General features: G+C 41.4%; 1 protein-coding gene across 1 annotated transcript; it reads left to right on the top strand.

The window, feature by feature from the left end:
- Positions 1 to 140: 140 nt before the first annotated feature.
- Positions 141 to 25,757, top strand: LOC105946392 (vomeronasal type-2 receptor 26; the record flags this gene model as incomplete). Its single annotated transcript, XM_018089655.2, has 3 exons — positions 141 to 344; positions 20,439 to 20,562; positions 25,066 to 25,757. Coding segments are annotated over exons 1-3 (1,020 nt in total), but the record flags the coding sequence as incomplete, so codon positions are not given.
- Between the last annotated feature and the right edge of the window lie 363 nt (positions 25,758 to 26,120).

Below are 26,120 nucleotides of genomic sequence, written 5' to 3'. Positions count from 1 at the left end.
AATGAAACATTTTTAATATAAATCAGATGATGAATAACATTTTTAGTTTTGCATTTGGGGGATAAATATACAAACTATTTCTAGTTCCAGCTCATTTCAGCTACTTTCTGGACCAGCATGAAGCTCCTCCAGTGTCAACAATGGTCAGGCGTTCCCTAGCAGCAGAGTTACAGCTTCCTTCTCTGAAACTGGCCGGATACGCTCACCTGGCCTATGGAATGCTAGATAACGCCGCTTACAGTGCTGACCACACTTACATCATTGTGTTGGTCTTTAAGTATTTCCTGTGGCAGTTCCGGTGCAAGCAGACCATTGGGCACCCTCACACCTCTGTAAAAACCATGGTGAGGGCAATGGTTAAGTGAGTTGGCCAAGCTGCGCATCCCAGTGCCATGATTCCAGAGCACACATTAGCCACCCTTATCCTGTTAGCTGCTGCCTGGCATACTGGTTATTTGTGGTCTCAACTGGGATCCCCATGGGGCCATGGTTCAGGTAACAATATGTTTCTCACAGGTTTTCTAGGAGTTTTAACATTGTTATTAGACTTGGTTCTTACATGGAACTTGGAGCTTTCTGGACCTGCCAAGCTCACTATTTTGGATTTTGCTCCTTCAGACCACCATGAGCAACAAATTCCTATGGATGCAAATAGTTTTGATTTTCCATCGTCCTCTTCTGGAAATCCATGGCAAATGCATAGACTCTTCCTAGGACTGAGAGGAGCTTTTGTCCATTTGTCAGGTTCTTCATCAGGACATTTGGCCAGTGGACTGGGGGGTGAAGTTTGGTTGTAAATTGGGATTATTGGCTGGCATGTCGGTCTGAGTTATGTTAATTCTTTCTTGTGAAGTTTTTAATAAAAACACATAAAAACCCTAATCTTTTCCCAAATAAACCTAGTGCATATGAATTTTATCACCAAACAAAGCCCCTGACTGCATAATATGTGCCATAAGACCCCCTAACTGTACAGAAAAACCCAGAAAACCATATATTTTTGGAAAGTACAAATCCAACATGGGTAAAGAAGCCTTTCTACACCAAAGTACCAATTTGAAAAGCTTTCCTAAAATTAGTGGCTTTTATTTCAGAAAATTGCCTAAAAATGTTGCAATTTGCTACATTTATCTCACACGATTTCTTGCGTACAAAGGCAAACCACCCCAAATAGGAACACCTAAGGTCTACTGAACAGTTTGATGCCCAATATGCATAGATATACCAAAGTCTGCGGTATGTACTGACCCCAAAATGAAAATAGCGTATATGGATTTCTCGCCTGCCAACTCAGCTTTTGCACACAGAGCCCCCTGATAGTGTATTATGTGCTGTAACCCCCGCCAACTATACAGAGACCCCCAGAAAACCATATATTTTTGGAAAGTACACATTCTGATGAATTCAAAATAGGTAAAGTTATTTTTCTACACCAAAGTACCACATGGCAAAGCTATGCTAAAAACAGATCAGGAACACTAATACAGGGATAAAAATGCAATAAAACCACAAAAATTGTGCAAATCAATGAAACAACAAAATAAGTCACACTGTCAAAATAGACAGTTTTTTTAAGGAAAAACAAAAGACAAAGGGGTAAAATGAATACGTTAAAAAAAAGTTTGTGATTGGTTGTGTATACATGTGTGTACACACCTAAACATTGTGTGACAGTATGTGAGTGTGTATATAACTGCTAAAGTGTGCAAAATGAAAAAAACAAAAAAAAACTATGTACTGTATGTGTGTATAATAGTGTACAAATAATTGACACTTACCTGTTCTGGGGCTGGATGAATGCAGGGATTGCTTGGGGGGTCCTGGAGGGTCCTTGGTGCAGAGCCCTGTGCAGTAGGAAGTGTATGGGTGGCGCTGGAGGAGATGGAAGGAGCAGGGCAAGCAGCAGATGCGATGCAATTGCATCTGCTGCTTGGAGGTCGGTCCTGCGATGATCGCATCTGTATTACCCCTAAGACCATATGTTTCCTATTGAACACATTCTAGACTTAAGGAACAATGGGGTATGTGAGGGATAGTGTGAATGGCAAGTCAGTTGCACACTTGTAACATGTTAACCCATTCAGGCCTGGAATATAACTTATTTTCCAATACCCAATATTTAACATTTCCCCCTTGACAAGAACATAATATTTGTACACCTAGAAAAATGAGAGGGAGAGTCTGAAAACCCAGTCTACAAATTTCCAGGAATTCTTTGCAATTAGCAAATACTGATGTAATATCATGTAATGAGATGGTAAACACTGATAATTTAAAAGAATTAAAATTAATCTATAGGCGGTTCCATCCACTGGTCATCTATTCACGGCCTCCTGGTTTGACTTTAAAAATCTTTCATTACAGTTTCTGCTCATAGCCCTGTATTTGACTGCAATTATTGTGGATTTCTTACCTCACCTTTCATGGTCTTGCATTAAAGTGTGTCAGTAAACATCAAAAGTGGCAAATGAAAATATGGTTCTCAATTCTGAGAGTCAGTTTTACCAAGTTACTGGTATGCCTTGTTACATTTTGTTATTGCATATACATCATTTTTCCTGTGAATGAATCCAGATGGGCTCCCTGTAGCTTGGGTAAATCCCAGGCATCCTACAACCCTTTGGTCCTGTAGGGCCCAACAGATTTAGGCCTTGGCTCTTATAGTAGATCAGCCACTAAGCACCTGTATAGAATCAGGGAGTTGTACCAGTACCGGCATCACCAATGTCTGGGGTTCTTGGCATCTTTGCAGCTGCCCTGATGTAGAACAACCATAACATAGGCCGTACCCAATGAAAGGAAGGTGGGACTTGAATAAGCAGTAATAACACAGTCTTTAGCCGGATCTTAGAAAAAAGATTGAACCAGGCACAGATTGAATCACTTTGTTAACAGTTCATAAATTTCATAATCAAATCATTTCTCAGGTAACCCTTATGAATGTTATTCTTCAATGGTAATTTCACCCTCAGTCACAGTCTGTGTTGCAAATCACTTTACTCCAAAACCTGCACTTCTTTTCAAAGATGTTGTTCCTCTTCCACTGTATCCAGAGTCATTTTCCTGTGTGGCCTATAGCTACTGCTACACTGCACATTTATATTAATCTAAAATTCTATCACTGTATTACCCTGCCATTCTCATGAATATGATGTGATGCATTTCATGATTAATCCTTCATGTTGAAATTATAAATCTCTTATGTGAATGTACGAAAAACATAAATAGGGAAAATAATTAGAAAGAAAAATGAAAACATGTAAAAATGAGGACTTTTTCAACCCAACTTACTATGTTACTATGTTACTTTCATCATCCCTGACATTTCTTACATTTGTACCTTTAGTTCAAATTACTTGCTAAATCTTTTACTGAACGTATACTGTAAAAGCATAATAAAGTTCAATAATTACCTTCCGCTATTTCAGCAACCAGATCTGAATTCCTGCGCTTCAGGTCAGACCACAGATGCTGGAGCAGGTGGAGGTCCACATCAAGGGCCAACCCGGCGAGCAAACCTTGTCTTAGCTTGCGCAGGATCGCCCTCTTCCTCTCGTGGACCCAGGGACGGGCCAAGCCATCCAGGCACCCTAGGCAACCCAGTGGGCCACCTCGCCCGCCCCGCCCCCTCCGTTGGGGTGCATGCACAGTTGGGGGGGTGCGATGCCATGGGTCATTGCCCCCGCCGCTTGTCATTAGCGGCGGGGGCAATGGCAAAGTAGGGGAACTAGTGGTAGGCAACAGAGGCTTCTGCCTGGCGCCCCCCAATCATTGCGCCCTAGGCAGTTGCCTCCTCTGCCTACCTCTAGTTCTGGCCCTGCGTGGACCCCTAATTCCCCCAGCGGCGGGTCGTCATATCCTGAGCGTAGGAGCATGCTGATTATATAGCGCCTCTCCCCTGGTAGGAGATGAGAAATCCCAGGCATGATGCTCTCTGTAGTGTGACTGCAGGCTCAATGACACAAAATGGCCCCAAGTCGCACATGTCATGAGATTACAAAATCACCACAAAATGTCTGCAAGTTGCGAGATTACAAAGTCGCGACAAAAAAAAATCGCCAAAATATACCTAGTAATGTATTTTGCACGACAACATTTTCACCGCTATAGTACTGTATATTTTGGCAACAACATATTTACCGCTACAGTACTGTATATTTTGGCGACTAAATTTTTACCGCTATAGTACTGTATATTAGTAGCGAAATTCCATACATGCCAAGACTTTAGTAAAATTGAGTAAAAAGACACAGACTTGAATAAATAACACTGTAAGTCCATATTTTATTGCCAAAAACTCATTTACTGTACTTTTCTATAATTTTTCGCCTGCCTATAGTAGGTGTTAATTTTCGCATAGCCGAATGCGATAGTTATAGTGAATCATGCGATTGTATTCTTTTCAGCGCGGAAATTAACGCATGCGAAAATGGCGACTTAACGCACGCGATAATACTATCGTGAATCGCTAATTATCGCGACTTATTTAACGCAAAAAAGCGTGCAATAAATTTTATCGCACTTTAGTGAATCAGGCCCATAGTATCTAGATAACATTTCTTCTTTATATTAAGTTAGTTAACCTCTTGTAACAATGCACCATCTCTACTGACTTTATACCTCAAAAAGCCACAAAACGAAAACATATGTATATATAGTTGATAATCTTAAAAGGAAAAATATCAGATCCATAGTGAAACTTCCAAGGTTATTAAACATATACATCTTATAATACGTCTTTGATAGTTTTAAACATGTCATCACATAACTGGCCAGGTCACATGATAAGCCAAACTATCAAAGGTCTATAAGATGTATATAGAGTACTCTTCCAACATATTCATAATTTGAATGGTTTAAAATGTACGTTATCAATAATAATTTATATTGAAACAGCAATTTATTAACCTGCGCAGGACGTCAGAATGTGCACCTTCAAATTTCAACACACATAAATTAAGTACAGTGTAGGTAACAGAGAGCAGATTAATCAATGTTAATTAGTATTTTCCTGTATTGGAACCATGCAATCATGCTCCTGTTACTCACTAACAAACATATAACAAACTTATGAGACAAAGGATTAGCAGACAATCCTTAAAAATAATCCTTAAACAATCCATAAATCTACACTGCATGCACTGTCTGTCCATGGGCTACAAAAAGACAACACATTTCCTTTATTATCCTTGGTCTGTTCAGTAGAGGAAGAAACCCATCTGAAAAAATCACAAAAACTTGGAGCAAATTTCACAATTAGTAAACAAGATATAACTTGGGATACTTTAATTTTACTAATTTTATAAGATCCCAACATGCTTTAACCCTTTTACTGCCAGCCGTTTTGGTCAAAGCGGAACTTGTATTGCCAGACAGTTTTTGAACATTCTGCACTGTTTCACTTTAGGGGCCTTTCCTTGGGGGGACTTTTAGTTTACCCTGGAAAACTATATATTGTTTTTTTCAGAACAACCTAAGCTTTCAAAATATGGTAGAATTTTTGTGTAATTCCAATTCTGTAACAAGATATAGGCTTCTAAATGTCTAAAAATGCAAAAAAAAAAAAAATTTTCCACAATATAAACACACATACTAGAAACAAAAATTATTTTATGCACGAATATACAACTGATTTGGAAAGTCCCATGTCTCCTGAATGTGCCAATACCAAATATATATAGTTTTATAGAGGTTTCTCACTTGTATAGGTCAAAAACTCCCAGCAGTACACTACCAAATTTCCAAAGCACTGCTTCAGAAAGCTGCATACTTTAGATTTCAGGGCCAAAAATTCCACTAACAGAAGGTTTATCCCAGAAAATTATACATTTTTGGAAAGAACAGATTCTGGGGAATCCAGAATAGGCACAACTGTCTGTCTACTCCAAACTACCAAGTCGCAATACTTTCCTAAAGTTATTGGTTTTTATCAAAATTTGTGATTTTTTTTTTAAAAAATCGCTTCAAAGCTTCCAGTCTATAGTATCTTATCTCCTACAGGTCATAAAGTAACCAAATAAAACACCCTAAATATGAACGCCAGGGGTCCACTGAACAGTTTGATGCCCAATATGTATAGGTTTACCTAAGTATGTGGCATGTAGGGGCCCCAATGTGAACATACCCCCATATGATCTGTCATTTCTGTCATTTCAGCTCCTGCAAAATCAACACATTTACATCATTATATGTGGGATAAAGCTAGTAAAAAGTACACTCACCCCAGAAAGTCATATATTTTTGGAAAGTACACATTCCCCTGAATCTAAAATGGGTACCCGTGTCTTTCTACTCCAAAGTGCCAAGCCGCACAGCTTTTCTAAAGTTAGCAATTTTGATGACATTTCCAAAAATCCCCTCAAAGCTTCCTCATAGCATTAGGTACCAAGATAAAACCCCCTAAATTTGAACGCCAGGGGTCAACTGAACAGTTTGATGCCCAATATGTATAGGTTTACCTAAAATGTAATTTCAGCTCCTGCAAAATCAGCACATTTACATCCTTTATGTGGGATAATGCTACAAAAAAAGTACGCTCATCCCAGAAAGCTATATATTTTTGGAAAGTACACATTCCCCTGAATCTATAATGGGTAAATATTTCTTTTTGCTCTAAAGTACCAAGCTGTAAAGCTTTCCTAAGTTTGCAGATTTATATGACATTTAGAAAATCACATAAAAATGTTGCAATTTGCCTCATTTATTTCTCACAATTTCTTGATAATGATCAGATAAAGGTAAATCACCCCAAATAGGAACACCTAAGGTCTACTGAACAGTTTGATGCCCAATATACATAGATATACCAAAGTCTGTGGTATGTACTGAACCCAAAATTAAAATAGAGCATTTGGATTTCTCACCTGCCAACTCAGCTTTTGCACACAGAGCCCCCTGTTAGTGTTTTATGTGCCGAAACTTCCCCTAACTATACAGAGACCCCCACAAAACCATATATTTTTGGAAAGTACACATTCTGACAAATCCAACATGAGTAAAAAGTCCTTTCTACACCAAAGTACCAATCTGCAAAGCTTTCCTAAAGTTATTGGTTTTTATGACATTTCAGAAAATCGCCTAAAAATGTTGCAATTTGCCGCATTTATCTCACACAATTTCTTGCGTAAAAAGGCAAGTCACCCCAAATAGGAACACCTAAGGTCTACTGAACAGTTTGATGCCCAATATGCATAGATATATCAAAGTCTGTGGTATGTACTGAACCCAAAATGAAAATAGTGCATATGGATTTCTTGCCTGCCAACTCAGCTTTTGCACACAGAGCCCCCTGACAGCGTATTATGTGCAGTAACCCCCCCTAACTATACAGAGACCCTCAGAAAACCATATATTTTTGGAAAGTACACATTCTGATGAATTCAAAATAAGTAAAGTTATTTTTGTACACCAAAGTTACACCTGGCAAAGCTACGCTAAAAACAGATCAGGAACACTTATACAGGGATAAAATGCAATAAAACCACAAAAATTGTGCAAATCAGTGAAACGACAAAATAAGTCACATGACAGTGTAATTAGTGGTCAGAATATCTCATCCAATAGTCACGCTGTCAAAATAAACAGTTTTTAGGTAAAAGAAACTAAAAACAAAGTGGTAAAATGAAAAAAAAAGTGTTTGTGTATACAATTCAAGTTTCAAGTTGTATTGTCATATACAAATAACAATGAAGCATCATTACTGTAATGAAATTTTTTGACCTGTGTTCCTCCCAACTTTACATAGACAAAAAAAAATATAAATAATAAATATAATAAAAGTGTGCAATAAAGGTACAAGTATTTACAATTAAAAAAAAATGCAATGAAACATTTGAAATTGTGCAGTGAGGATTTAAAGTGGCTTTGCTTAAAGTGACACTGCGAAGAGTCCAGTAGTTATGGGGAGGCAGAATGTCAGCAGTTCAGAAGCCTGATGGCTTGTGGGTAGAAACTGTCTCTGTATCTGCTGGTGCGGGTCTGGATGCTCCTGTACCGCCTGCCTGATGGTAGGAGTGTGAAAAGACTGTGGCTGGGGGGGCCGGGGTCAAAGAGGATCTGCTGCATCTTCCTCCTACAGCGCTGTCTGTACAGGTCCTGCATGGCCGGCAGTTCAGTCCTGGTGATACATGTGTGTACATGTGTAGAAGTTGTGTGACAGTTTATAAGTGTGTATATGAGTGTAAATAAGTGTATAAAAGTGTGAAAAATGAAAAAAACTGCTAAATTGTGTGCTGTAAGTGTGTGTAAATGTATGTAAGTGTGTATAAATGTATGTAAGTGTGTGTGTAAGTGTGTAAATGCAAAAACAAAAAACACCTTACCTGTCTGGAAGCACCCAATCACCTCTGTCCTCCAGGCTCCAGTGGGTGGTGGCATTGGGGGGAAGTAGGAAGCAGGAAGCAGCAGACGCAATGCAATCATGTCTGCTGCTTCCAGGAGGGTCCTGCGACGATTGAGTCACAGGACCCACATGACAGCCCCCCTGGCTCATTGCCCAGGGGGCTGTCATCGCTAGAAACTCTCTGCAGCGGCGGCACATGCCCCCTCTGCAGAGAGAAGCCTTTAAGTGCCGACGACGTATGAGACACATCATTGGCATTTAAGCCCTTTTACTGCCACGATGTATCCCATACGTCGTTGGCAGTAAAAAGGTTAAACCTTCAGGAATTTCATCTGTGTAATGTTTACATATCCCTTATATATCACTCAGGGCCTAAGCCTTCCCTTTACTCTCTGTGAATCCCCCTAACAGATGTTAGTGTATTCCAGCTTTTTAGCTCACACATCAAATTTCCCATCTTTCCTTGTTACCCTTTATCTAAATAAAAACCAAAAATTGGGTTTTACTAATGCAACTATAGATTAGAATGCATTTACTCTCTTGTTCATGAACTTATTTGGTAAAGGTTAGTAAAATATTTCCCTTATTGGCAAATATGCCAAAATTACATAGTTACATAGGGTTGAAAAAAGACCAGTGTCCATCAAGTTCAACCCATCCAAGTAAACCCAGCACCCACAACCCACACCTACCAATCTATACACTCACATACATAAACTATAAATACAACCACTAATACTAACTGTAGATTAGTATCACAATAGCCTTGGATATTCTGATTGTTCAAGAACTCAGCCAGGCCCCTCTTATAGGCATTAACAGAGTCTGCCATTACCCCATCACTAGGGGCATTCCCCAACCCCCTCACTGCCCTCACCGTGAGGAACCCCCTATCCAACATCCCCCGGCAGGGCATTCCCCAACCTCCTCACTGCCCTCACCATGAGGAACCCCCTACCCAACATCCCCCGGCAGGGCATTCCCCAACCTCACTGCCCTCACCGTGAGGAACCCCCTACCCAACATCCCCCGGCAGGGCATTCCCCAACCCCCTCACTGCCCTCACCGTGAGGAACCCCCTACCCAACATCCCCCGGCAGGGCATTCCCCAACCCCCTCACTGCCCTCACCGTGAGGAACCCCCTACCCAACATCCCCCGGCAGGGCATTCCCCAACCTCCTCACTGCCCTCAACGTGAGGAACCCCCTACCGAACATCCCCCGGCAGGGCATTCCCCAACCTCCTCACTGCCCTCACCGTGAGGAATCCCCTACCCAACATCCCCCGGCAGGGCATTCCCCAACCTCACTGCCCTCACCGTGTGAAACCCCCTACCCAACATCCCCCGGCAGGGCATTCCCCAACCCCCTCACTGCCCTCACTGTGAGGAACCCCCTACCCAACATCCCCCGGCAGGGCATTCCCCAACCCCCTCACTGCCCTCACCATGAGGAACCCCCTACCCAACATCCCCCGGCAGGGCATTCCCCAACCCCCTCACTGCCCTCACCGTGAGGAACCCCCTACCCAACATCCCCCGGCAGGGCATTCCCCAACCCCCTCACTGCCCTCACCGTGAGGAACCCCCTACCCAACATCCCCCGGCAGGGCATTCCCCAACCCCCTCACTGCCCTCACCGTGAGGAACCCCCTACCCAACATCCCCCGGCAGGGCATTCCCCAACCCCCTCACTGCCCTCACCGTGAGGAACCCCCTACCCAACATCCCCCCGCAGGGCATTCCCCAACCCCCTCACTGCCCTCACCGTGAGGAACCCCCTACCCAACATCCCCCGGCAGGGCATTCCCCAACCTCACTGCCCTCACCGTGAGGAACCACCTACGCTGCTTCAAATGGAAGCTCCGTTCCTCTAATCTATAGGGGTGACCTCTGGTGCATTGATTGTTTTTATGGGAAAAAAGAACATCCCCCAACTGCCTATAATCCCCTCTAATGTACTTGTACAGAGTAATCATGTCCCCTCGCAAGCGCCTCTTTTCCAGAGAAAACAACCTCAACCTCGACAGTCTCACCTCATAGTTTAACCCTTCCATCCCCTTAACCAGTTTAGTTGCAGTCTCTGCACTCTCTCCAGCTCATTAATATCCTTCTAAAGGACTGGAGCCCAAAACTGCCCCCCATACTCACTGTAACTGCCCCCCATACTCAAGGTGAGGCCTTACCAGGGACCTATAAAGGGGCAAAATTATGTTTCATCCCTTTTTATACAAGACAGCACTTTATTTGCTTTAGTAGCCACAGAATAACACTGCCTGGAATTAGACAACTTGTTATCTACAAAACCACTAGATCCTTCTCCATTAAGGAAACCCCCAACACACTACCATTCAGTAGATAGTTCGCGTTTATATTATTCCTACCAAAGTGCATAACTTTGCACTTATCAACATTGAACCTCATTTCCCAGTTTGCTGCCCAGTTTTCCAATTTTGTCAAATCGCTCTGCAAAGCGGCACATCCTGCATGGAACTTATAGTTTTGCACAATTTAGTGTCATCAGCAAAAATAGAAACAGTACTGTCTATGCCCACCTCCAGGTCATTAATAAACAAGTTAAAAAGCAAAGGACCAAGGACTGACCCCTGCGGTACCCACTAACCACACTGGCCCAATTAGAAAATGTTCCATTTACCCCCACTCTGTGTACTTTATCCTTCAGCCAGTTCTCTATCCAATTACAAATATTATGTTCTAGGCCAATATTTCTCAATTTGATCATTAACCTTCTGTGAGGTACTGTATCAAACGCTTTAGCAAAGTCCAAGTAGATCCCATCCACTGCCATTCCAGCATCAAGGTTCCTGCTCACCTCCTCATAAAAGGCAACTAAATTAGTCTGGCAAGATCTGTTACACATAAAACCATGCTGGCACAAACTAATAGTATTGTGAACTGCAATGTATTCAAGTACCCTATCCCTTATTACCCCTTCCAGAAGTTTTCCTACTACTGATGTGGGACTAACAGGCCTATAGTTTTCAGGCTGAGAATGGGATCCCTTTTTAAATAACGGCACCACATTAGCAAACAAAATTGCATATAATAATAATTTCCCTCAGTTTATGAAACAATTTACATGGAAATACAATGCAATATCCAGAAAATAAGATTTGATTATCTGTCCCAAGTTTTATACAGTAGAAGTATGCTGATTATATGAACACAATACCTATGGCTGAGCAGCTCTGCAAATCCCTCCCTGGTGTAACCTGAGTGTTACCAGTGTGCTTCTTGGAACCAAAGTCTTTAAATTATATAATCTATTGTACTGATCTCTAGTTTATAGGGGAAACCAAATCAAAATCTAAATCTTTGTGAAACTGATTTTGATAATGAAAAGTCAACATAGAGTCCTACACAAACTTCCATAGATGCCATAATTATCTCTATATGTAAGGTACCAGCAAGGGGCCTGACACAGTCTCATTGGTCAGTTCTTTTGCATTTATAATGAAACTTTTTCTCAGTAGCATTTTCATTGGTGAATGTTCTTGCATCTATAATTATTGTTTATGCCAACTTGCCATAGCAAAACTAGGGGGTGCTATGGCGGTGACCCCCATAATTTGAACTAGAGATATATTGCTATGCATTTCATTGCTGCCAATTTTGTAGATTCTGAGAGCATTATAAATTCAAGAATGGGGGGAGCAGGTAACAATGATTACTTAATCATAGATCTTTACATATTGCTAGGGCGAATTTGCAAAACAAATATATATAACTTCAGTCACACTTTACTGCTGCAATGCAAACTGGAGTGATATCACCACCCTCCCTTTCCCTCCAGCAGCCAATCACAATGGGCAGGTAGCAAGATAGTTCCCTGGCACCTGCATTGCCAATAATGCTCCCATGCCCCACCTAGTGGTTGATATCAAAATAGAACTCAATAGTAAAAATCCAAGTCTGGCTCAGCTAAGTCATGACTAATTCATATACATGGGAGTAGGAGAAACAATAGCTTATCTGAAGGCAGTTATAATGTGTAGCACTGGCTCCTTCTTTGTTCAGACTCAGGCACACTGCACTGAGGTGGCTGCCTAACATTTGGTGAGTAAGGGAAACTGGTGGAGCCATTTGCTTTTTTGCCTAAAAACTGTGTATGCTGGAGTTTCATGCTGTTCTTTCTTCATCATAAAGAAGGCATGTGGCTATACAGAGTATACATTAGGGCTTCAGTTTTAACTTTTACTGTAATTTTTTTATGGCCATGAGCAGAGAAAATAACTCTAAATAATAGTTGCAGAAAAAGCCAATGATCCCCACGGTACCTGTGCCTATATTCATTCTACTGAGCAAATCCTCTCTCTGCTCTCTATAAAATGAGGGTTGGATGAGCCGGGCCCCTTACTCTGTTCTACACACACAGCCCAACCCTGGGGCCCCTGTGTCTCTCTGTGCCACTGACTGTTACTGGGGCAAATCCTCTCTCTGCTCTCTATAAAATGAGGGTTGGATGAGCCGGGCCCCTTACTCTGTTCTACACACACAGCCCAACCCTGGGGCCCCTGTGTCTCTCTGTGCCACTGACTGTTACTGGGGCAAATCCTCTCTCTGCTCTCTATAAAATGAGGGTTGGATGAGCCGGGCCCCTTACTCTGTTCTACACACACAGCCCAACCCTGGGGCCCCTGTGTCTCTCTGTGCCACTGACTGTTACTGGGGCAAATCCTCTCTCTGCTCTCTATAAAATGAGGGTTGGATGAGCCGGGCCCCTTACTCTGTTCTACACACACAGCCCAACCCTGGGGCCCCTGTGTCTCTCTGTGCCACTGACTGTTACTGGGGCAAATCCTCTCTCTGCTCTCTATAAAATGAGGGTTGGATGAGCCGGGCCCCTTACTCTGTTCTACACACACAGCCCAACCCTGGGGCCCCTGTGTCTCTCTGTGCCACTGACTGCTACTGGGGGAATTTTCCGATCTTCTGCTTTATATTGGGGTACATTGGGTTGTATGGGGTACAATGCTGGGAGTCACAGCTGTCTCTTATTGTGTGAAAGTTCTGATCTACCTGATATTCCTGTGTGTGGGACCCTGTAGATCTAGGATTCAGCCCCTGAATCCTGCCTGTTGCCTGCAGATCATTAAACCACTGAAGGAATATGAATACATGCAGGAAGGAGACATCATTATCGGAGGGGTGATGACTTCACATTTCTATATGATTAATGTTACATTTCCATGGGACAATTCCAATGGATTCCTCTGTATTTCGTAAGTCTTATCTCCTATTGGCACTAAGGGAAAGAAAGGGGATAACAGCAGCCAGTAAGGGGCCCTGCCGGCATGGAAGGCTGGTAACCATTGGTATATTCCTGGGATATTCTGATTATTACCTACATATTGCCAGATATTCCATTTCCAACAAATATAGCCCATAGTCAAATAAATAGGCAAATGATGGCAATTCTCTTCCATTAAAAGGAGGAAATATCATAAAATCTATATCCTAAATATGTTGATTTGTGCAGCATTTAAGAGATAATACAACAGTTCTGCAGTTTCTACTACTGCCCTTCATTTTTTTATCTTGTTGCTGGTATCTTGCCCAATTCCTCATTGCAGACTTGAAGATGTGAGAGCCATAAGCTTCAGCCAATAGTGAAATTACTTTGATGGATGAATCACAGCCATTCTCACATTGTTTGCTTTATGGAGATATATGACAGGGTTGTATATTTAAAGCAATATTGCCCAATAAAACTTTTCAGGCTCCCCAGTGCCCACATTGGCAGCATTGAAATGCAAAAGAATCCTCCAATGAGAATCCCAGCTGATGTGAGTAAATCCGGCTCCCTGTTCTCTGTTCCTACAATTGGAGTTGGGAGCAATAAGCACAGTTTCCCAGCACTGAACAAGTCTGTCCCTTTATCCCCATGTCTGATTCCTGTGCCATATAATGATGGGAAAAATGCCATAATTATCTCTATATGTAAGGTACCAGCAAGGGGCCTGACACAGTGCTGGGAATCAGCATTCTCATTGGTCACTTCTCTTGCATCTATAATTAAGTTTTCAGTCAGTAGAATTCTCATTGGGGAATTGGTTTCCATGTGTAATTATGTTTTTCATCAACTTCTATAGAGAACTAGGGGCGCAGTGGGGCAGCTTTACGGTTGGGTTTAGAGTCCCTTACATATAGAGATATTATTATGTCATTTTCCTTTGACATTATTATGTCTTTTTATAGGTCCCTGGTAAGGCCTCACCTTGAGTATGGGGGGCAGTTACAGTGAGTATGGGGGCAGTTTTGGGCTCCAGTTCTTAAGAAGGATATTAATGAGCTGGAGAGAGTGCAGAGACTGCAACTAAACTGGTAAAGGTGATGGAAGGGTTAAACTATGAGGTGAGACTGTCAGGGTTGGGATTGTTTTCTCTGGAAAAGAGGCGCTTGCGAGGGGACATGATTACTCTGTACAAGTACATTAGGGGGGATTATAGGCAGATGGGGGATGTTCTTTTTTCCCATAAAAACAATCAGCGCACCAGAGGCCCCCCCTATAGATTAGAGGAAACGAGCTTCCATTTGAAGCAGCGTAGGGGGTTCCTCACGGTGAGGGCAGTGAGGGGGTTGGGAAATGCCCTGCCGGGGGATGTTGGGTAGGGGGTTCCTCACGGTGAGGGCAGTGAGAGGGTTGGGGAATGCCCTGCCGGGGGATGTTGGGTAGGGGGTTCCTCATGGTGAGGGCAGTGAGGGGGTTGGGGAATGCCCTGCCGGGGGATGTTGGGTTGGGGGTTCCTCACGGTGAGGGCAGTGAGGGGGTTGGGGAATGCCCTGCCGGGGGATGTTGGGTAGGGGGTTCCTCACGGTGAGGGCAGTGAGGGGGTTGGGGAATGCCCTGCCGGGGGATGTTGGGTAGGGGGTTCCTCACGGTGAGGGCAGTGAGGGGGTTGGGGAATGCCCTGCCGGGGGATGTTGGGTAGGGGGTTCCTCAGGGTGAGGGCAGTGAGGGGGTTGGGGAATGCCCTGCCGGGGGATGTTGGGTAGGGGGTTCCTCACAGTGAGGGCAGTGAGGGGGTTGGGGAATGCCCTGCCGGGGGATGTTGGGTAGGGGGTTCCTCACGGTGAGGGCAGTGAGGTTGGGGAATGCCCTGCCGGGGGATGTTGGGTAGGGGGTTACTCACGGTGAGGGGGTTGGGGAATGCCCTGCCGGGGGATGTTGGGTAGGGGGTTCCTCACGGTGAGGGCAGTGAGGGGGTTGGGGAATGCCCTGCCGGGGGATGTTGGGTAGGGGGTTACTCATGGTGAGGGCAGTGAGGGGGTTGGGGAATGCCCTGCCGGGGGATGTTGGGTAGGGGGTTCCTCACGGTGAGGGCAGTGAGGTTGGGGAATGCCCTGCCGGGGGATGTTGGGTAGGGGGTTCCTCACGGTGAGGACAGTGAGGGGGTTGGGGAATGCCCTGCCGGGGGATGTTGGGTAGGGGGTTCCTTATGGTGAGGTCAGTGAGGTTGGGGAATGCCCTTCCTAGTGATGGGGTAATGGCAGATTCTGTTAATGCCTTTAAGAGGGGCCTGGATGAGTTCTTCAACAATCAGATTATCCAAGGCTATTGTGATACTAATACCTACAGTTAATATTAATGTTTGTATAAATAGTTTATGTATGTGAGTGTATAGATTGGTAAGTATAGGTTGTGTGTACTGGGTTTACTTGGAAGGGTTGAACTTGATGGATTCTGGTCTTTTTTCAACCCTATGTAACTATGTAATGACAATAATAATAATTTTTAAAGTAAAGATATTTATTCATTATCTCAGTCCGAATCAACAGGCTTACCGCTACTTGGCGGATTTTCGTTATGCCATTGAGCAAACTAACAAGGATCCGGCCCGGTTACCCAACCTGACCCTGGGGTACCATATATACGACTCCTGTGGGGACCCCCGGAAGGCAGTGAGGAGCATATTACAGATATTATCTGGTACCAGGGAGCCGGTTCCCAATTACTCCTGTGTGGGAAAGAGACACATTGCTGGGTTTATTGGGGATCTCACCTCAGAGACAACTGTACCCATAGCCCAGATACTGACTCTCTATGGATATTCCCAGGTGAGAAAAAAATATCAAAGTAAAGGTTTTTTTTTTATTTTTAACTTTTTTATTGGAGATAACAAAGTACATGACATATACAATGACATTTCCAGTTGTATATAATTTTGTCAATAAAGAGTACCATTGTTGATCGAAATTGGTTTTGACGTGTCATTCCTTAAGGGGGGGGAAAAGGGGGGTGGGGAGGGGGATTGGGTAGGTGGGGAGGGATGTGCAAGCCAGGGTCTTGTTTTTCAGAATCCTGACTTGCCGGGGAATGGTGGGTAAATACACAGAAAATATAGATGCATACAAGAGAAAAATATTAAGGTTTTAACTAGTTAAACTATAACTAAACCATGCCGGGTGGGGTGTCTCTCATTGCTCCTCTCCACTTTTCTCCGGGATCCGGGTCCAACCTGGTCATTATTCCATTTTGCTTCCATCGTGACCTATGCCTGAGACTCTTAGGTCGTTATCTGATTTGACTTTATCCCTTCTGCTTCCCTGCCCTCCTACTGGAGGGGTGATTATATGATTAACCATCTATGGTTTACATAACTGAAGTAACCCACATAATTTATATAACTTATATATGGGGAAGGCATGGTTCAAGTAGTGGAAGTAAAGTATTGTTCCCAGGGGGCCCACTCTTTTTGAAACCGTTCTTGCTTATCAATTAAGATACTGGTTAATTTTTCATTAACGTAGATCCACTTAACCTTATTTTTTAGTTGTAGAATAGGCAAGAATGGGGATTTCCACGATCTTGATATTGTCAGATTTGGTTTACCAGCTTCCAAGTATATTTATTTACATTAGGTATTTTCTTCCCCAATAAAGCATGTTCTGGAGATTTGGGGAGGTGAACTCCTGTTACTGAAAATATCATTTTGTGGACCCTTGTCCAAAATCTTTGTACCCTGGGGCACTGACACCATAAGTGATAAACCGTGCCTTCCCCTCTATAGTTTCTAAACATTGCGGGTTGTATTGGTTGTTTATTTTATATAGCCTGGCTGGGACCAGGTACCAATATAAAAGAACTTTGTATCCTGCTTCCAGCAGGGCAGTATTGATTGAGCTATGCGCTGCTTGGTCCCATACTTTAAGCCAATCCTTTTCATCAATTGTATGACCCAGATCTTTTTCCCAGGCTTTTACGTACGGTAAGGTAGGTGGGAGATTAGTTTCAGATAAAATGTTGTATAGTTTTGACAAGACCCCTTTGGAGTATGGGTATTTGGTACATATTGTTTCCAGGTACATTGAGGGTGGTGTATTTGCATCCTTGAATTTGGATTTTAGGTAATGTTGAACCTGTATGTACCTAAAAAGTTCACCGGGGGGGAGTACAGTTGTTGGAATCTATCCCACTTCAAGGGGCCAGAGATTCCATACATATGCCTTAATACCGTGAGACCCTTAGATACCCACCACCTGAAAGATCCCTGGTCTAATCCTGGGAGGAATTCTGGGTTTCCCACTATCGGGACAGATGGATAATGGGGGGAGAACAGTTTTGCTTTATGCTTTATCTTGTCCCAAATAGTTAGGGTTTGTTCTAGCATAGGAGTTAAACCTTCAGGTCTATGTACATAGGGAAGCCATATAATCGCTGCCAGCTTTGCTGGGCTGATAAGTGTTTCCTCCATGGTCACCCATTTTGGAGGCGGATTGGCATGTAAAATTATCTTTTAGATAATTAGATAATCTTTTAGAATTAAGTGGCTGATAAATGTATGTACAGTCAGCTTTTCAACTACTTCCTTCTCCATTGTGGTATAGAGAATGATCCACACAAGTTTCTGTAGGCTCCTTGGACAACACAGGGATAGTAGGAGGAGCTGCTAGCATGTGGGCTGATGTGTAACAATTCAATACAACAAAAATTTTGTTCACAGATGATACAATTTTATTAAATATAAAAATTAGGATTTGTACTTGGTTTGGTATTGGAAGAAACCATTTACATAGGATTCAGTATTCAGTCAGATGCAAAACTTATGAATCTGATGCACCCCTACTAAAGACATAAATGTGAATTGATGTGAAAAATATATTTCTATATATTAATGAACTCCCCAAATTCCTTGTCAGTTACTAACAAAATGTATCCAAATAAAGTAGTAGTACAATAAAGTAACAGCAGTTTTCTGCTCTTTGTCAGGGAACTCTACTACATGCTGACTCCTGCCTTCTGGGGCAGATGTTCTGTGGGATACCATTGGGCCAGTGTTGCAGAAAATGAGCAGGTTTTGAAGGATCCATGTTATCTTAACATGACTTTTTTGGCTAGTATATATTGCATGTAGGTTTTAGGGAATCTTTCCTAAGGATAGGAACTTGAATGTGAGGAGCATTCATTCTCTCCCTTTCTTCTTCCAACTCTAAAAACATTGCAGCAAAATGAATACTGGGCCAAATTGAAACAGATAAATAGAGAAAAAGTTCAATTAACAATATATTTAAATGGTTTCTTCATAAGATGCTCTTCGTGAACTGACCCAGGGTGATTCCCCACTGACCCTGAAGTCTATGTTACAATGAGCAGAACTTGGGATGAAAGGAAAATTGTCCCAACAGGGTTGTCATGGAATTAATTTTGTTTATGTAGACAAAACAATTAAAAGCAGAATGGATTAAAATAAAGACAAAATACATTTCTATTTTCAGGTTATTTTCTCAGATATTTGTCTAAATATTTATAATTACAATCTTAGCTTTTACAAGGCAACCCCAAAGGTGATATTTTACTGTTTCTCATTGCTATTCTGTAAAGTTGCTTGTTTAGTTTTGTTTGGTTGGGAGCTTTATCATCTCTCCATATCTACAGATCAGTTACGGAGCGACAGACCCATCGCTCAGAGACAGAGTCACCTTCCCCTATGTATTCCGCACAGTACAGAGTGATGAAGCCAATTATTTTGCTATAAGTAAATTACTGAGACATTTTGGCTGGACCTGGGTTGGAATAATTACATCTGATGATATGAGTGGGGAGAGAGAACATCACAGTTTGGCCAAATATCTCTCCAGGGAAGGCGTCTGCATTGAGTTTACAATAAGGATTAAGACCAATATAGAATATACAAGGAAACCAAAACTGCATGAAATGACAATTAAGGAATCCTCTACCAGTGTCATTATACTTAGTGGAACAGCTTCTACAATGTTTGTCATAGAATTACCTGTTCTTAACAGGGTACTTCAAGAAAAGACTTTGATCCTCTCATCTAATTGGGGGAATAACGATTTCATTATTGGATACGCCATGGACATATTTAATTACAGTTTGGTGTTTGTGCCACGTTACCATTATGATCTCGGGACTCCTGAAATGAGCAGATTTTTAGAGGATTTAGGTTTTTCAAAATTCCTGAATGACAAGTTAATTGAAGATATCTTTATAATTTTTTATTTGTGTTTGTCAAAAGACCAAAATAAGAATGATTTGTATCAATATATTTATTTCCAAACTCTCCGTAACTGCACTGGGCAGGAGCGTATTACAGACCTTCCCTATTTCAGAGAAAGGTACAACTCTCCCCGAGTGCATCTGGCAGTTGATATGATGTCTCAGGCACTTCATGAGATGTTGTTTATCAAGGAATCCATACAGTATCCCTATAAGTACCAGGTAATTATCTAAATATTAGAAAACTGTGTATGACTAGGGTTGTGATATAAGAATCTATAATGTGAGATTCTGAACCCCTTCTGTGTCACCAGAAATACTGGACTGTAGAACAGATGCTGCAGAATAAAGTGTAATTGAGAGAATTGTTCATTGGACCAGATGATGCACCAAAGTGCAAAGCAATGACTATATCATTATAAAAATTCTCAACATGTATGATAATAGAAATTAAATTAACAATAGATCAAAGGGGATTATCTGACTCCCCTAACAGTGTAATATGAGCTGGAAGCATAATAGTAATATATGAACGTGTGCTACTGCCTTATTGATATGTCTGACAGGTCAGCAGTGTCCAAATGAATTCTGATTTAAATAAGTATCTTTTTTTATGTAGGAGTTGCACCGTTATTTAAAGAAACATCAATACAGCACCCAAACTGGACCAACCTTCCTGTTTGATGAACATGGGGAGTACATCTCTGGGTTACAGATCTATAACTACATTATATCATCTAAGCGTGACCCGAATAGGAAGATTGTTGGGGAATTCTCCCCCAGGGCTCCCCCAGATCAGCAGCTGAACATCACATCATCATTTATACAATGGAAGACAAATAACAATAAAGTAAGAATATTGTTCTTTTTATACTTAATTAGGGTGACTGGATCACTTGAAAATTAAGGGACATTTCTACAAGTGTATAAGTCTATGTAGTGCACAGTAGCAGCAATCAACCGTATCACAAAATGTTTTCCAGGTTAGTACTAATGTGACCCATTGATTGCTTTTGTGCTAAGTTGTAGTTAATAAACATGAAAATAACAAAATAACCAAAATTTCAGTTAGGTTCAAGTACAAGTACTGTTTTATTAATACAGAGAAATATAAAACCATTTTAAATATTGGAATTATTGGTTTAAATAGGCCTCTACAGGAGATAGACTTCCCATAATTGAGTGTGTTCTGAATAATATGTTTTTTTTATATGTCACTTACCTGCATATTGGTTATATTTTGCCATTTAATTACATTACATAATATTACTTACTACTGGCTATGAAAATTCTTACAGCTTTCTGTGTATTGTTTTATGATTATTCTAGATCCCAAGAGCTCAATGTTCAGACAACTGTCCCCCCGGCTACAGGAAGGCACCAAAGCCCGGAGCCCAGTCCTGCTGTTATCTCTGTGTTCCATGTTCTGAGGGAGAGATCTCCAACACAACTGGTACAAATGGATGTTTTTTCTTTTTTAAATGTAAAGTAAAAGTATTATACCTTGAGTCAAAGAGAATGTAGTATATATATATATATATCAATCCAAATGGTGTCCGCACTCCAAGGCTCAATATTCGGCGGGGTGCTAGCCAAAATTATGTCTGTATAGAAAATAATCATCTGTGGCCAGCACACCCTTCAATGTTTCATCAAAAATTTTTTTATTGTAGATATATTGTTAAAACCAACGTTTCGGTCCTTATTAGGACCTTTCTCAAGGATAAAACAATGTTTTCGGTCCTTATTAGGACCTTTCGGTCCTTATTATTACCTTTCTCAATGTTTTATCCTTGAGAAAGGTCCTAATAAGGACCGAAACGTTGGTTTTAACAATATATCTACAATAAAAAAAATTTGATGAAACATTGAAGGGTGTGCTGGCCACAGATGATTATTTTCTATATATATATATATAGAGAGAGAGAGAGAGAGAGAGAGAGGCAGAAAGAGAAAAGAGAGAAAGAGAAAGTGATAGAGAGAGAGAAATGGAGAGAGGGATATTTGAAAAGTGAGAGAAACAAAAGTCAGTTATTCATTTTTAATGTTGGTTTCCCCTTTTGTCACTGAAAAAGTCATTATTAAATTTATTATTCATAGTCAGGTTAATTACTACCATTCATGTCATTAATTTTTTTTTTAATTTCTAGAAAAAAAATGACAGAAACATATTTTAAAAAGCAAGAACTATGGGACTATTTGGATGATCACTCTCTTTATTGTGCAGGAGACCCCTGCCAGGACTGGTCTTCACCAACACCCTTTTGGAGCCCAGAACTTTCTGAGGGAACCTAAACATGGCAAAGTTTGATTGAAAAAGGGTCAGATAGCATTGTGGTCAAAAATTGAGTTAGAGTCAGGACAGACAGTGAACAATAAGAATCAGGAATGGGCACGTAGTCGATAACCAGAAGAGCAACAGGAACACAATTCTCAAGGGTTGTTGGAACACAAAGCCAACTCAGCCAATGAATACATCCAGAAATGGCCTTTTAAATTCAAATTTGGTGCCAAAGTGATGGTGCCAACATTGTGCTTTAAAAAGCATGTATTATTGCACATGCCTAAGTGTGTGTGCCGATTTGTGTGCATTTGCACATGGACCACCACACCAAGAGGTAGAAAGGTGTGCTGATCTCCCTGAGCACCTCACTTGGGGCTCCCAAGGTTTCCCTGAAAACATTTTGTACAATAATTTAACTAAATAGGGAGCAAGAGTGTCTCTAGCTAAAACTGAGACCCTCTCCTCAGGACCAAACACCTTAAATTAAATATTCAGTATAACCTCTAACCTTACAGGAATCCACAATTTCTTGAACCTAATACTCCTGGTGCCCCTTAACTGAGACTGGAGGAGGCGGAGACAAGTCAGAGGAAAAAATATTCTTCACCATAGATTTAAACAAGGATACATGGAAGGAGTTGGAGATTTTCATGCTTTAACGAAGGCTGAATTTAACACATATAGGATTAAAAACTTTTTTAAACTTAAGGGGACCAATAAAAAAGGGGGATGATTTAAGAGAAGGTACTTGTCTTTGAAAACCCCTTAATATTTTTCAATTAAAGTTGGCAGTCCAAGACAGATACTTTGGCAGGATTCATCTCAAAATGAGATGAGATGATGTAACTTAGAACTAAAATATTGTTTTTTGGAAATTTACACTTCTCCATCTTGGCATAAAGGATCTCACTCGGACATTGTAGAATAAGTATGACTTTATAGGTAAGTTCAGACAGAGAGGAAGAAAACACCAGGATGTCATCTAAGAAGAACATGACAAAAGACTAAAGTAGATCACATAAAATGTCACTGATGTAGCATTACATATGCTGAATGGCATGACAAGGTATACATAATGATGATCCCTGGTATTGAATACAGTTTTCCACTTATCTCCTTGGCAGATACAAATAAGGTTGTAAGCCCCTTGTAGGTGTAGTTTGGATAATGTCTTTCAGTCTTAAATGTATTCTTTCCTAGTCCAAGTCTTTGTAAGAGACAGTGGATAGATTCTACCTGTGGAAGCCACAGGGCCAGGAATAAGGTCAATGGGACCATCAAATGGCCTTTGAGAAGGCAGAATCTAAGCAGTTTTCTTCTCAAAAACATACAGCTAAAGCGGGTGATACAGAAGGGAACCTGGAACAGAGACAGACGCCGATTTGCGACTCCATGGTTTCTGTGATTATCTTTCCTTTATTCTGGTGTCAATACAGGCCATGAAGCACACCAGTTCCTTGAATTTAGAAGGGAAAATCCTGGGCTGCTAACTCATCTGTAAGGTTGTCAGACTATGTCATTAAGGCATCATTGTTCCAGAAAACTTCAGCATCGAATGTGCAGAAATCTGTGGCATATTCTGCTGCAGGGAATAACCCTTTGGAAATCTTCATAAGATGTATGGAAGCTTTAAACTTGCATCAAGGGGCATCGGAGATCTCTTGAAAGGTGGCCAAAAAGGCTGCAACAATATGGACGAGATGGCAATCTCTTTCCTATATGGAAAAAAAAGGCAAAATCCTTCCTAACAAACAAAGCAGCAATGTAGGCAACCTGTTACTTTTCAGTAGGAAACTGATGAGGAGTCTGAAATCTACAACTTGTATCAGGATATTCTGTAAAATAAGAGGAGTAGAGGTCCTGGCCTGAGACAGATAAATTTGTTCTGTCTCTTGAACCTTAAAGTGATTTAAGAGAGCATGCATATGGACTATGAATAATGTTCATCATACACTTGCCATAACAGGTGGTGGTTGAATATTTCAGGTATCGCAGCATCTGGTCCAAGTAGTTTGCAATAGATTTTTTTCATAGTAGCCATTTTCTGACTATACCAAACCCTGATGGCAAACCTCTTCCCTACAATCCCAGCAGCCTATCATGGACCCTCCTGTGTTCCAATATGGAGAAAAATTATGTTTATCAACTTAACAGGCAAATTGCACTACTAAAAATTACAACCATACATAATTCCACATTGGATAGGTAGTGAAACAAGATAAGTGACCAAAAGTAGGGAAAAAACTAGGGTCAACACACCCACCCATCAACCCTAAAATTACTATACTTTCATAAAAACACAGTAAAAACAATAAACATGCAAACATACATGTGGTAGTTGCACCTACTATACGGGGATGCATGTAGGCAGCCCATGGAAACCCACATATATGCATCATGCACACCCCCTATGTGCACAAGAAGGACCACCTGTATCTGTAAGGCAAATCTGGAGCCCTGTGCTTATTGCTTGTAACCCAGCAACATTGGGTGCTGTACTTTGCATTACATCTGATGTACAAAAAAAGGTCCCCAACCTTTCTTACTCATGAGCCACAGTCAAATGTAAAAAGACTTGGAGAGCAACACAAGAACCATAAAAGTTCATGGAGGAGCCAAATTATGGCTTTGATTGGCTATTAGGCAGCCTCTATGCACCCTATCAGCTTACAGGGGGGCTTTATTTGGTGGTAAATCTTATTTTAATTCATCCAAAACTTGCCCCCAAGTCAGGAATTCAAAAATAACTCCCTTGTTTGGGGGGCACTGAGAGCAACATCCAAGGGGTGGGGATCACTGCTCAAAGGGGACAATTTAGTGCAGCTTTATCTCTTGCACCTACCTATAACTAAATAAGCTATATAGTTTGAGTGTTTAAGGGACAATTCTTTGAAGTCTAGCATGCCTCTATGTCATTATCTGACATATATATTTTACCACAATTTCTTTTCTACATATACAGACAGTGAGAGCTGTATCCAATGCCCAGATATGGAATGGCCTAATGAGAAGAAGATTCAATGTATTGCCAAGACTGAAGAATTTCTTTCATACAGTGATGATGTAATATCTATCATTTTTTCATTCATCTCAGTTCTTTTTCTACTTATTACTGGGCAAATATTGGGAGTTTTTACTAAACACCGCAACACCCCCATTGTGAGAGCCAACAACAGGGGCCTGAGCTTCGTCCTCCTTGTCTCCATCAAGCTGAGCTTCCTCAGTGTGCTTCTGTTCCTCGGTCGCCCTGTGGATATAACCTGCATGCTGCGCATCATCACTTTTGGAATCACCTTCTCCATAGCTGTCTCTTCTCTCCTGGCCAAGACTATCATGGTTTGTGTTGCTTTCAAAGCCACCAAGCCAGGGAGCTCATGGAGAAAATGGCTGGGAGTCAAACTGTCCAATTCTGTAGTCTTGTTCTGCTCATCCATTCAAATAATCATCTGCATGACTTGGTTGGCCATTTCTCCTCCCTTTCAGGAACTGGACATTCACACTTCCCCTGGAACCATCATCATTCAGTGCAATGAGGGCTCAGCTATTGGCTTTTACTCAGTAATTGGGTATATGGGGCTTCTGGCAGCTGTTAGTTTTGTTTTAGCATTTTTAGCTCGGAGCTTACCGGACAGTTTTAATGAGGCCAAGTACATCACTTTCAGCATGCTGCTCTTCTGCAGTGTTTGGATCACAATGATCCCGGCCTATCTGAGCACCAAAGGCAAAAACACTGTGTGTGTGGAGATATTTGCCATACTCACCTCAAGCGCGGGGCTTTTAGCCTGTATATTTCTGCCCAAATGTTACACAATACTACTCAGGCCAGAACTGAATATGAAAACTAGTTTGCTTAGAAACTAATAGAAATAATATTACAAACACCATTACAAGTTGTGCATACTATGTAGTTATTATGCATATACATTTTTAAAAGCCAGAAATAACCTGTAAATTATATCCATATATGTGTCACTTAGTGGTATCACATGCTACATGATTAATTTCTGTATTATAAGA

The sequence above is a fragment of the Xenopus tropicalis genome, chromosome 1 (assembly GCF_000004195.4).
Source record: "Xenopus tropicalis strain Nigerian chromosome 1, UCB_Xtro_10.0, whole genome shotgun sequence".
Classification (NCBI taxonomy): domain Eukaryota; kingdom Metazoa; phylum Chordata; class Amphibia; order Anura; family Pipidae; genus Xenopus; species Xenopus tropicalis.
Note: the sequence above shows the minus strand (reverse complement) of the source record. Positions and strands in the feature narration are given on the sequence as shown.